Raw genomic sequence first — 21,181 nt, forward strand, 5'->3', positions numbered from 1 at the left:
CCAAGTTAACTCCTGCTGTCGGAACCTCTGCTGCAACATCAATGTCAATAAACACCAACCTGTGTCAGAAATCTCAGCGATGGTAGTAAACCATCCTGGTAGTAAGGAAAACCATCCTCTTTGATGTGACCGGTTTAATACACTATCAAAGCAAGTTTTCAGACTTTAGCCCCATCGGCCGATACCCGCCTTCAAACTTTAAACTCATCGGGTCGTCCTGTCCTTCAGTTTCTCTCATTCTGCGCATCCAGCACTCCGCCACACCTGCCCTCCCCAGCACCCCATCCCCTCCCCAGCACCCCTCCCCTCCCCAGCACCCCATCCCCAACACCCCCTCCCCTCCCCAGCACCCCCTCCCCTCCCCAGCACCCCCTCCCCTCCCCAGCACCCCTCCCCTCCCCAGCACCCCATCCCCAACACCCCCTCCCCTCCCCAGCACCCCCTCCCCTCCCCAGCACCCCCTCCCCTCCCCAGCACCCCTCCCCTCCCCAGCACCCCATCCCCAACACCCCCTCCCCTCCCCAGCACCCCCTCCCCTCCCCAGCACCCCATCCCCTCCCCAGCACCCCTCCCCTCCCCAGCACCCCATCCCCAACACCCCATCCCCTCCGCAGCACCCCTCCCCTCCCCAGCACCCCATCCCCAACACCCCCTCCCCTCCCCAGCACCCCATCCCCTCCCCAGCACCCCTCCCCTCCCCAGCACCCCATCCCCAACACCCCCTCCCCTCCCCAGCACCCCCTCCCCTCCCCAGCACCCCCTCCCCTCCCCAGCACCCCATCCCCAGCACCCCCTCCCCTCCCCAGTACCCCATCCCCTCCCCAGCACCCCACCCCCTCCCTGCCCCCACTAGTACCCCATCCCCATCCCCTGCCCCTACCAGCACCAGACTCTGCCCTGTCCTGCCGTGTCCCTGCTCAACCCTGCTCCTCACCAACCTCATCCCGTGCCCTCCGCTCCCCTGCCCTGCCCTGTCCTGTTCTACCCCATCTTCCACGCCATCCCCGCCCCGGGGGGGGGGAGGGGGCGACCCACGGCCCGGGGCAAACACCTGGAGCCCGCCCTCGGGGCCGACCCACGGCAGAGCTCCGCCCCCGAGCCGCCGGCCGGCACCAGAAGCCGGGAGCAGGGGGCGTGTGTGGGAACGTACCGCCCAGGTGAACGGTTACCTTCTTCAGCGCCGCCATGGTGATGGTGGTGTCGCCGTCGCCGCCGCTAACCTGGACAGCCTCGGCCAGCGCGCGCCGGCACCCGCGCACGTGCGCGCGCCTCCCCAACGGTCACGGCGCGCGCATCCCCCAACGGCCACGGCGGCCGGGCACGCGCACGCGCACGCGCACTTCACCTAACGGTCACGGCGGCCGGCGTCAAACACGCGCGGGTTACCGGCGATGACGTCGACGGGATGCCGGGGCGCTGGGCAGCGTTTGCAGATCTCCCGCCCACCGAGCGGGGCAGCCAACCATACGCCAGAGTGTGGTCACGCGACCTGCCTGGAGCTCAGCGTGACGTCACCCCGGAGCGCCGGGTGGAGAGAACGGAGGGTCTAGGCCGGGACCGGAGCGGAGTGATCCCAGTGTGGAGCGGAGACGGAGCGGAGCCATCCCAGCAGCGGGAACCATCCCAGAGTGGAGTGATCCCAGCAGCGGGAACCATCCCAGAGTAGAGTGATCCCAGCAGCGGGAACCATCCCAGAGTGGAGTGATCCCAGCAGCGGGAACCATCCCAGAGTGGAGTGATCCCAGCAGCGGGAACCATCCCAGAGTGGAGTGATCCCAGCAGCGGGAACCATCCCAGAGTGGAGTGATCCCAGCAGCGGGAACCATCCCAGAGTGGAGTGATCCCAGCAGCGGGAACCATCCCAGAGTGGAGTGATCCCAGCAGCGGGAACCATCCCAGAGTGGAGTGATCCCAGCAGCGGGAACCATCCCAGAGTGGAGTGATCCCAGCAGCGGGAACCATCCCAGAGTGGAGTGATCCCAGCAGCGGGAACCATCCCAGAGTGGAGTGATCCCAGCAGCGGGAACCATCCCAGAGTGGAGTGATCCCAGCAGCGGGAACCATCCCAGAGTGGAGTGATCCCAGCAGCGGGAACCATCCCAGAGTGGAGTGATCCCAGCAGCGGGAACCATCCCAGAGTGGAGTGATCCCAGCAGCGGGAACCATCCCAGAGTGGAGTGATCCCAGCAGCGGGAACCATCCCAGCAGCGGGAACCATCCCAGAGTGGAGTGATCCCAGCAGCGGGAACCATCCCAGAGCGGATCCCAGAATTAGAGCAAACAAAAACAGCTAGCTCCAGTCACTATATCCATGGACTATCCCAGAGTGGAACATCCTTCCCGGCACCACCAGATGTGCACCAACCTTGTCAACTCTTCAAGTCACAGCTCAACAACTTGGACATGGATCATCTCACCAAACTTGCCCACGTAAAAATCTAAACAACCCTTTTGCAACCAGTACCCACGCGAGCGAAACCTGATAGCCCAGCTGTTGGCGGTTGTGCAGTGGAAAGCAGAAAAGATCCCAGAGCGGAGCCATTCCAGTGTGGAGCGGAGCCGGAGCGGAGCCATCCCAGCAGTGGAAACCATCCCAGAACGGAGAGCTCCCAGAGCGGAGCAATCCAGCAGCAGGAGCGGCCTGCGATGGTGGACAGGGCGCAGGGTGAGGCACTGGGAGGAGGGATGGCCACGGGGTCCGCACTGCTCCGTCGCTGAGGTGGGATGAGGAGGGTTTTTGCGGGTCGTTTCCTGACGGTTGCTGGACCTGGTGTGGGACCAAGTAACGGCGTTCCCTCCACAATAATTCTCAACTCCTGTGCCCTGCAAAAATGCGTTTCTCAGTCCCTTCCTTTAAACTCATCGTGGGGCCACAGTCAACTCTTTCTATCTACAAGCTTGTGACACCACTGTGCTGAGCTGAGTGGGAAGGGTGATAAAATGGAGTATATGAGATAGAGAACTTAGCGACATGTTGACAGGACAAGTTTAATTTAGTTTATTGTCATGTGTACCGAGGTACAGTGAAAAGCTTTTGTTGCATGCCATCCAGTCAGCAGAAACAGACATTATTACAATCAAGACACTTACAGTCTATAGATACATAAGGGAATGAAGTTTAGTGCAAGATAAAGCCAGCAAAGTCCGATCAAGGATAGTCCAAATAACCTCTCGTTCAATGTCAACAAGATGAACAAGCTTATTATTTGGCACTCAAATTCACTTGTAATTTCCATCCTGCACTGACTGTCACGAACCATCTCCGACACCTCCCTCCCCTTTCTTCATCTCACAGTCTCCATCACTGGAGATTCAAGATTCAAGATAGCTTTATTGTCATCCAAATTGGACGAAATTCAGTCACCCACAGTCCAACAACAAAAGCATCAAAATAGGCATTAAAATTGACGTCTATTACAAATCCACTGACTCCCACAACTATCTTGACTACACTTCTCCCACCATGCTTCCTGCAAAGACTATCCCCTACTCCCAATTCTTCCACATCTGTGCCCAAGATGAGGTGTTCATACCAGAACATCCGAGATGTTATTCTTTAGGGAACGGTTCCCCTCTCCCATCATAGATGAGGCCCTCACATGTGTCTCCTCGATACCCCGCAGCTCCGCCCTTGCTCCCCTCCCCCTAGTGGCAACAGAGACAGAGTCCCCCTAGTCCTCACCTTCCACCCCATCAGCCATCGCATGCAAAATATAATCCTCCGACATTTTCGCCACCACCAACGGGGTCCCACCACTGGCCACATTTTCCCATTTCCACCTTCCGCGGAGACTGTTCCCTCTGCAATTCCCTAGTTAACTCATTCCTTCCCACCCAAAGAGAAGGGGAATCGAGGATCAGAGGACATAGGTTCATGGTGAAGGGGAATGATTTAATGGGAATCTGAGGGGTAACCTTTTCACACATAGGGTGGTGGGTGTATGGAACAAGCTGCCAGAGGAGGTAGTTGAGGCTGGGACTATCCCAATGTTTAAGGAACAGTTAGACAGGTACATGGATAGGACGTTTGGAGGGATATGGACCAAGCGCAGGCAGGTGGGACTCGTGTTGCTGGGACATGTTGGCAGTATTGGCAAGTTGGGCCGAAGGGCCTGTTTCCATACTGTATCACTCTATGACTCTCTAACCTCTGACGCCTGTACTAATGAAAAATCTATCTCTGCCTTAAAAAAATTCCTTCTCTCCAGAGATGCCTGTCTTGCTGAGTTACTCCAGCTTTTTGTGTCTGTCTTAAGCTTATTATCAATTTTAGTTAGCATGGTGGAATATATTCCCAATCAGCATCAATGGTGTGGATGTGGAAATGGATGCAACAGCCAAGAAAGCACGTGAGTGCTCTAGTGACTCGTATAAATGTCCCGTAGAAAGCATTACGGTTTGATTGTATTACAGCTTGGTTGTGTGACAGTTCTGCCCAAGACCAGGCACAGTGGCACAATGCTGCCTTACCCGTGTTCGATCCTGACCTAGAGTGCTGTCTGTACGGAGTTTGTAGGTTCTCCCTCTGTCTGCTCTGGTTTCCTCCAAAGGCGTACAGGTTTTTTAGGTTAATTAGCTTCAGTAAGTTGTAATATTGTCCCTAGTGTTTGTTGGTTAGTGTATGGGGTGATCGCTGGCTGGCACAGACTCGGTGGGTCGAAGGGTCTGTTTTTCTTTGATGGTGATGAATCTCTACAATTCTTTGCCATAGAAGGCTGTGGAGGCCAGGTCAGTGGATATTTTTAAGGCAAAGATAGATAGATTCCTGATTTGTTCGGGTGTCAGAGGTTATCGGCAGAAGGCAGGAGATTGGGGTTAGGAGGGAGAGATAGATTAGCCATGATTAAACGGCAGAGTAGACTTGATGGGCCAAATGGCCTAATTATGTTTCTATCACTTATGACCTTAAGACCATAAGAGTTGTGCATTTCCCCCGTGCTGCTGCTCTGGGCTTGACAGGTCAGCACTCTTCTTCTTTGTCCTTCTCACCGAAGCCTCTCGAACCAAAGCCTCAAGTGCACTTTTCCTCAACATGGCGCTGCTCCAAACAGGCCGCTCTGTTGTACAATGCCTTTTTATTTGCTACTCTGTCACTTGCTCAAAAGAAACGGGCGCTTGTGTCAAGCTTTGTCCTGCCTCCGCAATCATCAGCACACTGACCTAACAAAAAACACTCGCCGATTCTTAAAGGTGATTTTAATATGTTGAGACTTTATAAGGCTCTGGTCAGACAGCATTGGGGGCACTTTGGAAGGATGTGTTGGCATTGGAGATGGTCCAGAGGAGGTTTACGAGAATGACCTGCGCTTGGCTAACCCTTACCCAAGCGCAAGGTCAGCGATCATTTCGCTGAACACCTCCGCTCAGTCCACCTAAACCTACCTAAACACATTAACACCCTCTCCCATTCCCATACTGACCTATCCTGGGTCCCCTCCACTGTCAGAGTGAGATCCAGTGCAAATTGCAAGAACAGCACCTCACATTTTGCTTGGGCAGCTTGCACCCCAATAGTATAAATATTGGGTTCTCTAACGTTTGCTTTCCCTTTCTCTCCAGTCCTCCTCCTCACTAGTTCTCTGACCAGTCTGACTGTCGCCTAGTTTAAATTTTATCTCTGTGTGCTTTGTTGTCACCATCTTCTAGCTGACAATGACCTATTCTACACTTTCCTTGACTTCCATCCCCTTTGATGTCTCGTTCTCACACTTTACACTTCCTTATCTCTGTGTCTCCCTCTCCCCTGACTCTCAGTCTGAAGAAGGGTCTTGACCTGAAACGTCACCCATTCCTTCTATCCAGAGATGCTGCCTGTCCTGCTGAGTTACTCCAGCATCTTGTGTCTATCTTCATCCTGTTTCTGTGATGTATGATCCTCAACCTTAAACCATCCACATGAGGTATTTCCTCAAGTCGATGTTATGTATCATGGAATAGCCCCACCATTAGGTACAGCTCTCGTCCCGCTGCTACCACCAGGTGGGAAGCCACCTTCAGGAACTTTCCTACAACGATCAGGTTCTTCAACTATGCTCCACAACCCTTCTTCTGCTTCGGCAATGGAACATTAAGAGCCTCCTCCTGAACTACCATCTTCTTTCTACTTGGTTTTGCACTAATGCCTTGCTTTTACATAATTTTCTTTCTTTCACTGTATCACAGAATTTATGTATGCTTTTATATATATTTCTGTGCATTTATGTTTTTGTGTGTTGACCACGTGCCTGTGATGCTGCCGTAAGCAAGATTTCCAATGTACCTCACTGTACTTGTGCGTATGGCAATAAATCCAACTAGACTTGACCATTACAAAACATTGGTTAGACTGCACTCGGAGTCTTGTGTGCAATTCTGGTTGCCACAACATTGGAAGGATGTTGGAGAGAGATTGACCAGGATATTGCCTGGATTGGAGGAGTGCTTAAGGTGACAGACTTTTAGAAAACATAGAAACATAGAAAATAAGTGCAGGCGGAGGCCATTGGGCCTTCGAGCCAGCAGCGCCATTCATTGTGATCATGGCTGAACATCCACAATCAGTAACCTGTGCCTGCCTTCTCCCCATATCCCTTGATTCCACTAGCCCCGAGAGCTCTATCTAACACATTGACAACTCTCTAGGTGAAAAAGCTTCTTCTCACCTCAGTTTATGGCTGTGCTTGTTTTCCCTGAAGCAAAGGAGGCTGACCAGTGACTTAATTGAGATAATATAAAATTATGAGAGCAATAGATGGGGTACATGGTCAAACCCTTTCTAATAATATGGGTATCAAAAACAATAGGACAATGATTTAATGTAAGAGAAAAGCGTTTTAAAGGGGAATCTGAGGAGAAGTTTCAACACGTGATTGCTATCTGGAATGTGACGGTCGAGGAGATGATGGAATTTGGTATTATTTAAAAAATGACAGGCATTTGCACACACAGAAATAAGCAAGGGAAAGAAAGATACAGGCGTAATGTGGGCAGAGATTAGTTCTGACTACTCCTAATCAGTCACTGTCTTGTCAAATGCATATTCCTCAGAATACGCTGCAGTAACTTACCCTATTGGGAGTTATCTACAGACCCCCAAACAGTAGCCTGGACATAGGGTGCAAGTTGAATCAAGAGTTAAAATTGGCATGTCGCAAATGTAATGTTACGGTGGTTACGGGAGATTTCAACATGCAGGTAGACTGGGAAAATCGGGTTGGTACTGGACCCCAGGAAAGGGGGTTTGTGGAGTGCCTCCGAGATGGATTTTTAGAACAGCTTGTACTGGAGCCTACCAGGAAGAAGGCAATACTGGATTTAGTGCTGTGTAATGAACCTGATTTGATAAGGGAACTCAAGGTAAAAGAGCCATTAGGAGGCAGTGATCATAATATGATAAGTTTTAATCTACAAATTGAGACGGAGAAGGGAAAATCAGAAGTGTCAGTATTACAGTATAGCAAAGGGGATTATAGAGGCATGAGGCAGGAGCTGGCCAGATTTGACTGGAAGGAGAACATAGCAGGGAAAACGGTGGAACAGCAATGGCAGGTATTCCTGGGAATAATGCAGAAGTTGCAGGATCAATTCATCCCAAAGAGGAGGAAAGATTCTAATGGGAGTAAGAGGTGCCCGTGGCTGACAAGGGAAGTCAAGGACAGCATAAAAATAAAAGAGAAGTATAACATAGCAAAGAAGAGCGGGAAACCAGAGGATTGGGACTCTGAAGAGCAACAGAAGATAACTGAAAAGGCAATACAGGGAGAAAAGATGAGGTACGAAGGTAAGCTAGCCAATAATATAAAGGAGGATAGTATGCTTCTTTAGGTACGTGAAGAGGAAAAAAATAGTTAAGGCAAATGTGGGTCCCTTGAAGACAGAAGCAGGTGAATTTATTATGGGGAACAAAAAAATGGCAGACGAGTTGAACCGGTACTTTGGATCTGTCTTCACTAAGGTAGATACAAACAATCTTCTAGTGGCCGGAGATCCTAGGGTGATGGAGGAACTGAAGGAAATTCACATTAGGCAGGAAATGGTGTTGGGTAGACTGATGGAACTGAAGGCTGATAAATCCCAGGGCCCGATGGTCTCCATCCCAGGGTACTTAAGGAGGTGGCTCTAGAAATCATGGACGCATTGGTGATCATTTTCCAATGATCTATAGATTCAAGATCAGTTCCTGTGGATTGGAGGGTAGCTAATGTTATCCCACTTTTTAAGAAAGGAGGGAGAGAGAAAACAGGAAATTATAGACCAGTTAGTCTGACATCGGTGGTGGGGAAGATGCTGGAGTCAATTATAAAAGATGAAATTGTAGAGCATTTGGATAGCAGTAACAGGATCGTTCCGTGTCAGCATGGATTTACGAAGGGGAAATCATGCTTGATTAATCTTCTGGAATTTTTTGAGGGTGTAACTAGGAAAATGGACAGGGGAGAGCCGGTGGATGTAGTGTACCTTGACTTTCAGAAAGCCTTCGACAAGGTCCCACATAGGAGATTAGTGGGCAAAATTACAGCACTTGGTATTGGTGGTAGGGTACTGACATGGATAGAAAATTGGTTGGCAGACAGAAAGCAAAGAGTGGGGATAAATGTGTCCCTTTCAGAATGGGAGGCGGTGACTAGTGGGGTACCACAAGGCTCGGTGCTGGGACCGCAGCTATTTACAATATACATTAATGACTTGGATGAAGGGATTAAAAGTACCATTAGCAAATTTGCAGATGATACAAAGCTGGGTGGTAGTGTGAACTGTGAGGAAGATGCTATGAGGTTGCAGGGTGACTTGGACAGGTTGTGTGAGTGGGCGGATGCATGGCAGATGCAGTTTAATGTGGATAAGTGAGCTTATCCACTTTGGTGGTAAGAATAGGAAGGCAGAGTATTATCTGAATGGTGTCAAGTTAGGAAAAGGGGACATGCAACGAGATCTGGGTGCCCTAGTGCATCAGTCACTGAAAGGAAGCATGCAGGTACAGCAGGCAGTGAAGAAAGCCAATGGAATGTTGGCCTTCATTACAAGAGGAGTTGAGTATAGGAGCAAAGAGGTCCTTCTGCAGTTGTACAGGGCCCTATTGAGACTGCACCTGGAGTACTGTGTGCAGTTTTGGTCTCCAAATTTGAGGAAGGATATTCTTGCTATTGAGGGCGTGCAGCGTAGGTTCACTTGGTTAATTCCCGGAATGGCAGGACTGTCGTATGTTGAAAGACTGGGATCTTATTGAAACAAATAAGATTATTAAGGGATTGGACACGCTAGAGGCAGGAAACATGTTCCCAATGTTAGGGGAGACCAGAACCAGGAGCCACAGTTTAAGAATATGGGGTAGGCCATTTAGAACAGAGATGAGGAAAAACGTTTTCACTCAGAGAGTTGTAAATCTGTGGAATTCTCTGCCTCAGAAGGCAGTGGAGGCCAATTCTCTGGATGCTTTCAAGAGAGAGCTAGATAGAGCTCTTAAAGATAGCGGAGTCAGGGGGTATGGGGAGAAGGCAGGAGCGGGGTACTGATTGAGAACGATGAGCCATGATCACATTGAATGGTGGTGCTGGCTCGAAGGGCCGAATGCCCTACTCTTGCACCTATTGTCTATTGTCTCCCAGAGACGTTAGGTTCACTTGCCTACAGTTCCCAGGATTTTCCCTGCAGAACCTCTTACATGGAGGCACGTCATTAGCTACCCTCCAGACTTCCGTAACCGTACCGATATCTAATGATGATTCCTATATCTCAGGCAGGGCGCTTGCAATTTCTTCTCTAGCTTCCTACAGTATCCTCAAATACATCTGTTAATTCTTTTGAGTTGGATGGTCCTTAACTGCTGGTGTTTCATTTACTACATTTAGAGGAATGAACACCTGTGCAAGAAAGAGACTTTGATAACAAAATTAATTGTGGAATACCCTACCTAACAGCAGCATAAGATGCTTCAGTGAATGTTTATATTTCGACAAAACCTCATGAAAGAATAGAGCATTTATTATAATGGGCTTTAAATCTGAGCTGAACGTACAATGTTTCCGGAAGCGATGTTGAGAAGTCAAAAATAAAAAGCTTAGAAAAAAAAACTGGATGCAGTCAGGATCCATAAAAATAGATCTTAAAAATAGCATGGATGATTACTGAAAATTTGTGGAATTCTCTGCCACAGAAGGCAGTGGAGGCCAATACACTGGATGATTTAAAAGAGAGTTAGATAGAGCTCTTGGGCAAGCGGAATAAAGGGATATGGGGAGAAGGCAGGCACGGGTTACTGATTGCGGATGATCTGCCATGATCACAATGAATGGCAGTGCTGGCTCGAAGGGCTGAATGGCCTCCTCCTGCACCTATTTTCTATGTTTCTATGAATACAACCTTGCTTAATCATGGTCTTGATCAGTTAAGCCTTGCTACCCTAGCCTTGTACAGCTTCGGCAAAATTACATTACACCGCAGCCACCAGAAACCGAGCCATCGTGTAAGGAAGGTTAAAGTGGCTTTGGAGTGTAGATTTCTCATAACAGTACCTGGATTCTTGATTGAATAATTTCTGATGTATGTGGATTTGCCTATTCTGTTGTATATTTATTCATTGCTTTTCTTGCTATTCTGCAGCATTCAAGCAAAGGGTATTAAAGAAGTTATATTGTTCATCACCTCTTGAAGAAAAGATAAAAGAATCAAGGGCAAAGCAGGAACAGAGCGAAGCGGAAAGAAAAACAACTAAGAAAGACCGAATAGGTAACAGTTGAACAATGTATTTATGTTGCAACAAATGAGTTCTGGTAGATATCTGCTCAAATAACATTATGAACATGCCATTTTACAAACTGATAATAATCTAATAATATTGCATTATCTTTGCCAGTTGTCTATGCTCCGGCATTTATCCACTTTATTTCTGTGGATTATACCTTCCTGTTGGCTTTGTGACTTACTAACTCGATAGAGATTTGTAAGGAAGAGATGAAGGTAATTGATGAGAGTACAGCAGTGAATGTTGCCTACGTGATTTAGTAAAGTTGTTAAAGTTTCACATGGTAGGCTGATCCGAAAGATTAAGATGCATGGGATTCATAATGACTTGGTCAAATGGATACAGAACTTAAGATCATTGGATTCCCACGGGTATCTCTGCTGTTTGTGATGTATGCAAATGACCTAGATGTAAAAATTAGATAGTTTCCAAATACACAGGACAAGATGTTAGAAATCCAAAGTGCCAAATGTCAACTTGCTCCCGGTGGTGATGGGAGGCTTATGCACTCACCTATGCTCCTCCGATGTTGAGAAAGACTAGGCAGACACGTCATTGGGGTTGTCAAGTGGGCACCTACTTTCATCGACGTTTCGCTGATTGGACCCACGACGTCTCCAGTAGTCTCAGCAGTGCATTCTGGCGTCCCAGAACCACCCCCTCTGCATCTGCCTAACAAGCTTATTTGGGAGACCAGATGCTTCAAGGTCTCCACTATTGTCCCTGTACCCAAAAAGACAAGGATCACTGGTCTTAATGACTCCAGGCTTGTCGCACTTACCTCTGCAGTCATGAAGACCTTTGAAAGACTTGTGCTGGCCCAGCTGAAAAACATCTCAAACCCCCTACTGGACCCCCTGCAGTTTGCATACAGGGCCAATAGATCGGTGGACGACGCAGTCAATCTAGGCCTGCACCTAGACCGCCAGGGGACCTATGCCAGGATTCTGTTTGTGGACTTTAGCTCTGCTTTTAACACCATTGTGCCAGAGCTACTACACTCCAAAGTCTCCCAGCTGACTGTGCCTGAACCCCTCTGTCAGTGGATCATCAACTTCCTGACGGACAGGAAGCAGCATGCGAGGCTGGGAAAGCACATCTCGGACCCGTAGACCCTCAGCATAGGAGCACCGCAAGGCTGCGTACTCTCCCCTCTCCTTTACTCTCTCTACACCAACGACTGCACCTCCACAGACTCCTCTGTCAAGCTCCTCAAGTTTGCGGATAACACGACCCTGATTGGACTGATCCAGGATGGGGAGGAATCTGCCTACAGATGGGAAGTGACACAGCTGGCATCCTGGTGCCATCGCAACAATCTGGAGCTCAATGCTCTCAAGACAGTGGAACTAATTGTAGACTTTCGAAGAGATCCCCCTCCCCTTCCCCCCACTCACCATCAACCTGTGAGTCATTTGATGGTGGAGTCATCCACCATCTGTGGAGTCATTTAAGTTCCTTGGAACCATCATCTCCAGGGACCTTAAATGGGGGGCCACCATCGACTCCACAGTCAAAAAGACCCAACAGAGGATGTACTTCCTGCGGCAACTGAAGAAACACAATCTGCCACAGGCAATGATGGTCCAATCCTATACTGCTATCATTGAGTCCGTCCTCACCTTCTTCATCATGGTCTGGTTTGGCTCAGCCACCAAACACGACATCCGGAGGCTGCAACGGATCGTTCGCACAGCTGAGATGGTTGTTGGCTGCAACTTTCCCCCCCATTGACGAACTGTACACTGCAAGGGTCAGGAAGCGAGTGGGCAAGATCATCTCTGACCCCTCTCACCCTGGCCACAAACTCTTCGAAGCGCTTCCCTCTGGAAGGTGACTCTGGACTGTCAAAGTAGCCACAGCCACACATAAAAACAGCTTTTTTCCACGAGTGTTAGTTCTACTCAATAACCAAATTCTGTAGTCTCTTTTTTGCTCTGGTTTATTTTCACCCACATGTTTGGACGGTAATGTTGTATCCTTATTGTTTTGATGTGGTTGTGCTTTATTCTTAATTGTTAACTGTATGTTTGTGTTGTCATTTGTGAGCGGAGCACCAAGGCACATTCCTTGAATATGCACATACTTGGCCAATAAACTTATTCATTCATTCATACGATTGAATGGTGCTAGAATAACAACCTTTGTTTCAACCAAAGAGCTGATTGTTGACTTCAGAAGAGGAAGGCCGTGGATCCACAAACCACAAATAAATCCATCAACGGGACAGTGGTGGAGAGAATCAACAACTACAAATCCCTAGACTTGCATATCTCTGAAGATCTGTCCTGGACCCAGCACACTAATGCAATCATGAAGAAAGTCCATTAACGCCTTTACTTTACTAAGATTGAGGAGATTCAGCATATCAACAAATACTCTCTTGAACTTCCACATGTATATAGTAGAGAACATATTGACTAGTTACATCATGGCCTGGTTCGGAAACTCGAATGCCCAGGAATGAAGATTACAAAAAGTGGTGGACACTGCCCGGTACTGACCTCCCCAACATTGAAGGGATCTATAGGAGACTCTGCTTCAAAAAAGCAGCCAGCTACATCAGAGACCCACACCTCCCTGGCCACGATTGCATTTCATTCCTATCATTGGGAAGAAGGTAAAGGAGTCCGAAAACCATGACGTCCAGGTTCAGAACGGCTTCTTCCCAACAACCAGACTATTTAACACCACAAAGTCGAACTAACCTTTGTACTACAATCTGTCTTGGTTGCAATAGGGACTCTGAGCGTTGTTTTGTTTTGCACTATATTTGTGTGTTTTATTAATCGATTTTTTTTTGTTTATTATGTTGTCTATTAAGTAATGTGTTTACAAATCTGTTGTTCTGCTGCAAGTAAGAATTACATGATTTCATTTCGGTACACTTGAAAATTGAACAGTCTTGACTCTCTTGAATCCTGACCAAAACTTTGGCCAGCCTACATTTGGAACATTGCATGCAGTTATGGTTGTTCCATTATAGGAATGATGTGGAGGTTTTGGAGTTTACCAAAATTCTGTCTGAATTAGGGGGTATTAGCTACGAAGGGACCTTGGGACAAACTTGGTTTGTTTTCTCAGGAATGCTGGAGGTTGAAGGGAGACTTGATATAAGGATATAAGATTATGAGGGAGACGTGACAGAAATATATAAGCAGCATAGATTAGGTAGACAGAAATATATAAGCAGCATAGATTGGGTAGACAGAAATATATAAGCAGCATAGATTGGGTAGACAGAAATATATAAGCAGCATAGATTGGGAAGACAGTCACAATCTTTTTTCCAAGGTGGAAATGTAAGAGATTAGAGGGCATTACGGTGAGAGGGACAAGGTGTAAAAGAGATCAGGATCGAACCAGGGTCTCTGGCCCTATAAGGCAGCAACTCTACCGCTGCATCACTGTGCCGCCCCAAATTTGGTAGGATTGACAATTAAATTCTACCCCTTCAATCAATCAATCAATCAATTCTTTACTGGAACGGGTGTCAGGGGTTATGAGGAGGAGAATGGGGTTGAGAGGGAAAGTTAGATCAGCCATGATTGAATGGCAGAGTAGACTTGATGGGCCGAATGTCCGAGATGTGTGGGTCAAGATTTTTTACACAGAGGATGATGGAAGCCTGGACCATGCCGCAAGGGTGATGGTGGAGGCATGCCACAAGGGTGATGGTGGAGGCATGCCACAAGGGTGATGGTGGACCATGCCGCAAGGGTGATGGTGGAGGCAGGTACAATAGGGTTGCTTAAGTGGCTCTGGATAGGCATGTGGATTTGTAGGGAATGGAGGATTATGTAATAGCTGCAGGCAGTTGAGGTTGGATTATCTTGGCATCATGCTCAGCACAGACATTGTGGGCCAAAGGGCCTGTTCCTGTACTGTACTTTCCTATGTTCTATGACTGATCCAAGTATAAACTGGAATAACCACAAGTATAGTGGAGTGGAGTGGGAGTTGCTTTACGTCCTCATCGTGCACCCTGGGTAGTTCTACGGAACTGGCAAAATTTGCAGCAAAGCGTCAACTACGGTATCTGAAGCACCAATTGCCACTTTTGATTAGTGTAGTTGACTACGAAAGAAGTGTAGCGGGGTTATCCTCCAAGGAATGGTTATGGGGCTTGGGACTGTGTGGTACTCATTGGAGTTGCGAAGAATGAGAGACGTATTTATTGAAATGTAAGGAAATAGCGAAGGACTTGACAGGGTAATGCAAATATGTCAATAGACAATAGGTGCAGGAGGAGGCCATTCGGCCCTTCGAGCCAGCACCTCTTGTAGAAGAGCTCATAACTAAGTGTTGTGGCCTTTGAAGAGAGGGACACCTATTTAAGAATGAGATGAAGATGAATTTCGTCTTTCTGATGGTTGTATGTCCTTGGAACTCTGCTTCAGAGAACTATATGTGCGGTGTCTTTGGATATATTTAAATCTAAAGTAGGTACATTCCTACAGTGAATAAATTGTGGGTTATAGTGAAAGGATAGGAAAGTGGACTTGAACGTTCCATCTGCACTGATCCTTCTGAATGGTGGAGCAGGCTTGAGAGCTAGAACGTGTACTTCCTTTCCTACACGGCCTTAAACTGTGCATTTATTTTGTGTTTAAATGTTGACAACTTGAATCATGAGCTTTTTTTAAGTAACTTGGAATAACAAGTGGAGAAAATACAAAAAGAAAGTTCCAATCTTCCACAGATGCTGCACAAATTGTTCCTGAAGGCAGAAAAGTCTATACCGTGAGCTTGCCTTCTGGATATGAAGTGTGTGCAACAAGATCCAGTGAAAAGAATGAATCTGAAGAGTCAATGGAAGAATCAGAAGGTAGAAAGAACTTAAGTTTTTTCTCCCATTACAATTTATAAAGTTATTGTCCCCTTTTGATACATTTCTATCGGTAAAGATAGGGTGAAATGAACAGTGCTTCCCAAATTTGGATCCTTCAAGCATGACAGTTTCCAAACTTTTGCAGCAAATAATTGTTTCCTTGGTTAATCCATTCACTTTCCTTCAAATTCATTTGGAGTTATAGAGTCTAACAGCACGGTAACAGGCCCTTTGGCCCAATTTCTCCATGCCGAGCAATAGACAATAGACAATAGGTGCAGGAGTAGGCCATTCAGCCCTTCGAGCCAGCACCGCCATTCAATGCGATCATGGCTGATCACTCTCAATCAGTACCCCGTTCCTGCCTTCTCCCCATACCCCCTCACTCTGCTATCCTTAAGAGCTCTATCCAGCTCTCTCTTGAAAGCATCCAACGAACTGGCCTCCACTGTCTTCTGAGGCAGAGAATTCCACACCTTCACCACTCTCTGACTGAAAAAGTTCTTCCTCATCTCCGTTCTAAATGGCCTACCCCTTATTCTTAAACTGTGGCCCCTTGTTCTGGACTCCCCCAACATTGGGAACATGTTTCCTGCCTCTAATGTGTCCAATCCCCTAATTATCTTATATGTTTCAATAAGATCCCCCCTCATCCTTCTAAATTCCAGTGTATACAAGCCTAATTGCTCCAGCCTTTCAACATACGACAGTCCCGCCATTCCGGGAATTAACCTAGTGAACCTACGCTGCACGCCCTCAATAGCAAGAATATCCTTCCTCAAATTTGGAGACCAAAACTGCACACAGTACTCCAGGTGCGGTCTCACCAGGGCCCGGTACAACTGTAGAAGGACCTCTTTGCTCCTATACTCAACTCCTCTTGTTATGAAGGCCAACATTCCATTGGCTTTCTTCACTGCCTGCTGTACCTGCATGCTTCCTTTCAGTGACTGATGCACTAGGACACCCAGATCTCGTTGAACATCCCCTCTTCCTAACTTGACACCATTCAGATAATAATCTGCCTTTCTATTCTTACTTCCAAAGTGAATAACCTCACAATATGCCTGTACTAAGCTGGTCCCAATCTGACAACTTTTGGCCCATATCCCTATAAACCTTTCCTATCCATTTACCTGTCCAAATGTCTTTTAAATGGCGACACAGTGGCACAGCGGTAGAGTTGCTGCCTTGCAGCGAATGCAGCGCCGGAGACTCAGGTTCGTTCCTGACTATGGGAGCCGTCTGTACGGAGTTTGTACGTTCTCCCTGTGACCTGCGTGGGTTTTCTCCGAGATCTTCCAACACTCCAAAGACGTACAGGTATGTAGGTTAATTGACTGGGTAAATGTAAAAAATTGTCCCTAGTGTGTGTAGAATAGTGTTAATGTGCGGGGATCGCTGGGCGGCACGGACTCGGTGGGCCGAAGGGCCTGTTTCCGCGCAGTATCTCTAAATCTAAAAAAAAAATGGTGTTATAGTATCTGCCTCAACTACCTCTGGCAGCTTGTTCCATATACACCCCAACATCTGAGTGACAAAATTGTCCCTCAGGTTCATATTAAATCTTAACCCTTTCACCTTACACATATTTCCTCTTATTTTTGATTCCCCGACACTCACTGAAAGACTGCATTCACCCTATCTCTTACCCTCATGAATTTACAAATCTTTGTAAGACCGCCCCTCAGTATCTTGCACTTCAAGGAATACAGTAAAACGTCATTTTAACAGATAGCATTGTAATGGATTTTGATTGACCAACCGAAGCTGCCGACTCTGCACCTGGCTCTACGTCTGGCACATGGTCTGGTTGACATGGCTGGTGTTGAGGCTCATGTTGGTGCCCCTGGCCGTTGCCGACAACAGGACGTGCTCGGCCACCTTGAGGCTCCCTCCCCTCTCACCACCTGCCGCATTTTCATAGAAACATAGAAAATAGGTGCAGTAGGAGGCCATTTGCCCCTTCGAGCCAGCACCGCCATTCATTATGATCATGGCTAATCATCCACAAACAGTAATCCGTGCCTGCCTTCTCCCCTAGGGCTCTATCTAACTTTCCTTTCAATCCATCCAGTGAATTAGCTTCCACTGCTTACTGTGGCAGAGAATTCCACAAATTCAGAACCCTCTGGGTGAAAAATCTCAGTTTTAAATGGCCTTTATTCTTAGACTGTGGCCCTTGGTTCTGGACTTCCCCCAACATTGGGAATACTTTTCCTGCATCTAGCTTGTCCAGTCCTTTTATCATTTTATACGTTTCAAAAGATCCCCTCTCATCCTTCTAAACTCCAGTGAATACAAGCCCAGTCTTTCCAATCTTTGGCGCCAAAGTGACCTCACATTTATCACATTTTCCTGTCGGATGTGGGGCCCCGCCACTCCACCGCCACCTTCTCCTCCAACTCGCACCGAGGCGCCCACCTTCGAAGATGTCGGCAACACAGGGGAGATTGCGGTGGAGGGGGGAGCAGTGGAGTAGACAAAACGATGGGAGAAGGAGGGGGGCCTATCCATGTTCACTAGGGATGTTGCCTGACCTGCTGAGTTACTCCAGCATTTTATTATTTCATCTTTGGGTTAGGTAGATTAGAACCCAACGATATTAACAATGAATTCACCAATTTTAGGTAAATACATAATCCTACCTCATTCCCTTCTTCCCTCATTTAACCCCCCCCCCCCCCCCCCATTCCCAATCTCCATTCCTTATGCCCCACCTGAACTCACACCTAATCCTCTTGTCTTACACCTTTCATCGTTTCATCTCTATCCTTTGTCCAACCATCTGCCTATCAAGGAACCCTCCTCAGCCTATTACCTGCCAGGCTTTGTCCCACCCCTCCTGTCTTCCAGCTTTGTCTGAAGAAGGGTCCTGACCTCAAACATCACCTGTCCATGTTCTCCTGAGATGCTGCCTGATCCGCTGAGGTACTCCAGCATTTTGTGCCCTATGTAAACCACCTTCTGCAGTAGAAAAAGAAAATGCCATTTGGAATTTCTGCACTTAACTAGATATGTGGTTGCTGATATTTGCAGATTAATTATGGTGATTGATGATAGTTTTACAGTTGTTGACTTTTCAGCGCCCGGTGCGGCTCGGCCGCGGGGACTTCCATCCCCTTGCGGGGACTGTGCGGGTCGGTCGGGGACGAGCTGTCTGTCCGTGGGCGTGGGGAAGAGAGTGGAAGTTTTGTTGCCTCCATCACAGTGAGGGGGTGTTTGGAGTCACTGTGATGGATGTTTGTGTTGGGGTCATGTGTCTTGTGTTCTTTTTTTTTTGTGTGTGACTGCAATGTAATTTTGTTCGGTACCTCGGTACCGAATGACAAATAAAGCTCTGTATTCCTGTATTCTGTATGAAACTACAAATTTCACGCTAATAATTTTGTAAACATTTGGTTTGATTCTGCAATTTATCATTGACCTAAATCATCTTCTTGTTACAAGAAATAAAAATCAAACTGTATTTGGGAAATCCTTTTATTAGAGTTCACTTTTGGACTAAAAATGTTGGCTCCCCTCCCTTCGTTCTGCGTAATAAAGATGTAACGGAAATGGAATTTAATTGGTATTTTGAAGTTTTCAATTGGAGCTCTTAAAATGTCCTTGTCTCCAGGTTTTTATCTACAATTTGGTAAAATAGTAAATTCATTTTAATTCCCAAAAGTGTTATTGGTATAAAGTTTACTTCCAGTGTTCATAGAATGCAGTTGACAAATGGGTGGATTACGGGTCTGTAGTCCTTGGGAATTAGTTGATAATAGAATTTGTAAGCATACTATTATGCAAATATTTGCTCAATATAGGAAGACATTCTACAGAAAACTTCCACAGAAAGCGCAAGCGGCAGAGGAAATGCAAGAGCTCGGTGCATTCGGGCCTCCGTGAAAAGGCACAAACAGACAGGCACAAAGAGATGGTACAAACTGACAGTCTTCAAACAGTGACGTTGGATTCTGCAAAGCCTGAAGCTGAAATATTAACTAAAAACAGGAGAAGAAAACTAAAGAAGAAACGGCATAAAGAGAAGCTGAGGGCTGCTGGACTGGTGACCAAAGCCATAGCTGTTGAATTAATTTATCAACCAGGTGAGAACAGTAATGATGATGTTGCTGAAGGTGAGAAAACAGTTGGGAGTCATGGACTCAAATGAAACCTAGGAATTGTACCTTGCTGTTTACCAGCATTGATTTACTTTCACCACACCTGCACCAAACAGAGTGCAAGGCATACAATGATTCCAGAATTGAAAAGTTTGATTTATTATCATTTTGGTCAGAACGTTTTGGGATAAAGTAACCTTCTCCAGTAGACAAATTCATGCTATTTAATGGAGAACCTTTTAATGAAACATAGAAAATAGGTGCAGGAGTAGGCCATTCGGCCCTTCGAGCCTGCACCGCCATTCAATATGATCATGGCTGATCATCCAACTCAGTATCCCGTACCTGCCTTCTCTCCATACCCCTGATCCCTTTAGCCACAAGGGCCACATCTAACTCCCTCTTAAATATAGCCAATGAACTGGCCTCAACTACCTTCTGTGGCAGAGAATTCCACAGATTCACCACTCTGTGTGAAAAAAAACTTTGCATCCTGTCTTCTAGCTTGAGCTGACAACTACTTTGCCACATTTACTGTCTTTCATAGAAACATAGAAAATAGGTGCAGGAGTGGACCATTTGGCCCTTCGAGCCAGCACCCTGATGATCATCCAAAATTAGTGCCCCGTTCCTGCTTTCTCCCCATATCCCTTGATTCTCTTAGCCCTAAAAGCTAAACCTAACTCTCTCTTGAAAACATCCAGTGAATTGGCCTCCACTACCTTCTGTGGCAGAGAATTCCACAGATTCACAACTCTGAGTGAAAAGGTTTTTCCTCATCTCATTTTTAATTGGCCTATCCCTTATTCTTAAACTGTGACCCCTGGTTCTGGACTTCCCAAACATGGGGAACATTTTTCCTGCATTTAGCCTGTCTAATCCCTTAAGATCCCCTCTCACCCTTCTAAATTCCAGCAAATATAAGCCCAGTCGATTCCATCTTTTCATTTGTCATATTAAGTCTATTTCGTTCTTGGACATTTGTGTTTGTCTTGATGTATTCCATCAGGGCGAAACAAAGGATGTTTTTTTATTGGTAAATACTTTTACATCATTATGCAGTTGTCTTATTGTAAAATTAAATCTTTTGACTGCAACTTGTTTCTACATATTTAGGTTGAGCATAAATGATGTTGCAATGCACATTATAATTACTTCTGTGGTGCAAAACTGAATGTCATCTTGCTGCACTGTTTTCACCTGTCATACTTCAATATTTTAAAAAATATTTTAATAATTTGTTTAGTTTTTTTGTACAATGAAAAGCTTTTGCGTGCTAACCTACAGAGTACAGAAACATAAGGGAATAACGTTTAGTGCAAGGTGAAGCCAGTAAAGTCCGATCGAATATCATCCGGGGAACACCAATGAGATAGATAGTAGTTCAGCACAGCTCTGTGGTCGTGGTCGGATGAATGGAATATCAGTGATGGTCAGTTGGACAGAGCGCCACGGACTGTCGGCAATGTGCGCGGAGATGGTGGTCTGTGGGGAAGAGACTAGGGGCGAGGGATTTATCCTCGG

At 46.9% G+C, this 21,181-nt stretch overlaps 1 protein-coding gene across 2 annotated transcripts; it reads left to right on the forward strand.

Annotated features, from left to right (window-relative positions):
• Nucleotides 1-1,453: 1,453 nt before the first annotated feature.
• erich1 (glutamate rich 1) lies at nucleotides 1,454-20,857 on the forward strand. 2 transcript variants are annotated; one of them, XM_078399928.1, is made up of 4 exons: nucleotides 1,454-2,665; nucleotides 10,579-10,704; nucleotides 15,423-15,548; nucleotides 19,361-20,857. In XM_078399928.1, exons 1-4 carry the CDS (start codon nucleotides 2,647-2,649, stop codon nucleotides 19,705-19,707), a joined length of 618 nt encoding a protein of 205 aa, XP_078256054.1. In that variant the 5' UTR covers nucleotides 1,454-2,646; the 3' UTR covers nucleotides 19,708-20,857. The 2 variants fall into 2 exon arrangements, with proteins under 2 accessions (XP_078256054.1, XP_078256055.1); XM_078399929.1 differs by lacking the exon at nucleotides 15,423-15,548.
• The last annotated feature ends 324 nt before the right edge of the window (nucleotides 20,858-21,181 follow it).

The sequence above is a fragment of the Rhinoraja longicauda genome, chromosome 5 (genome assembly GCF_053455715.1).
Source record: "Rhinoraja longicauda isolate Sanriku21f chromosome 5, sRhiLon1.1, whole genome shotgun sequence".
NCBI classification, from domain to species: Eukaryota; Metazoa; Chordata; class Chondrichthyes; order Rajiformes; family Arhynchobatidae; genus Rhinoraja; species Rhinoraja longicauda.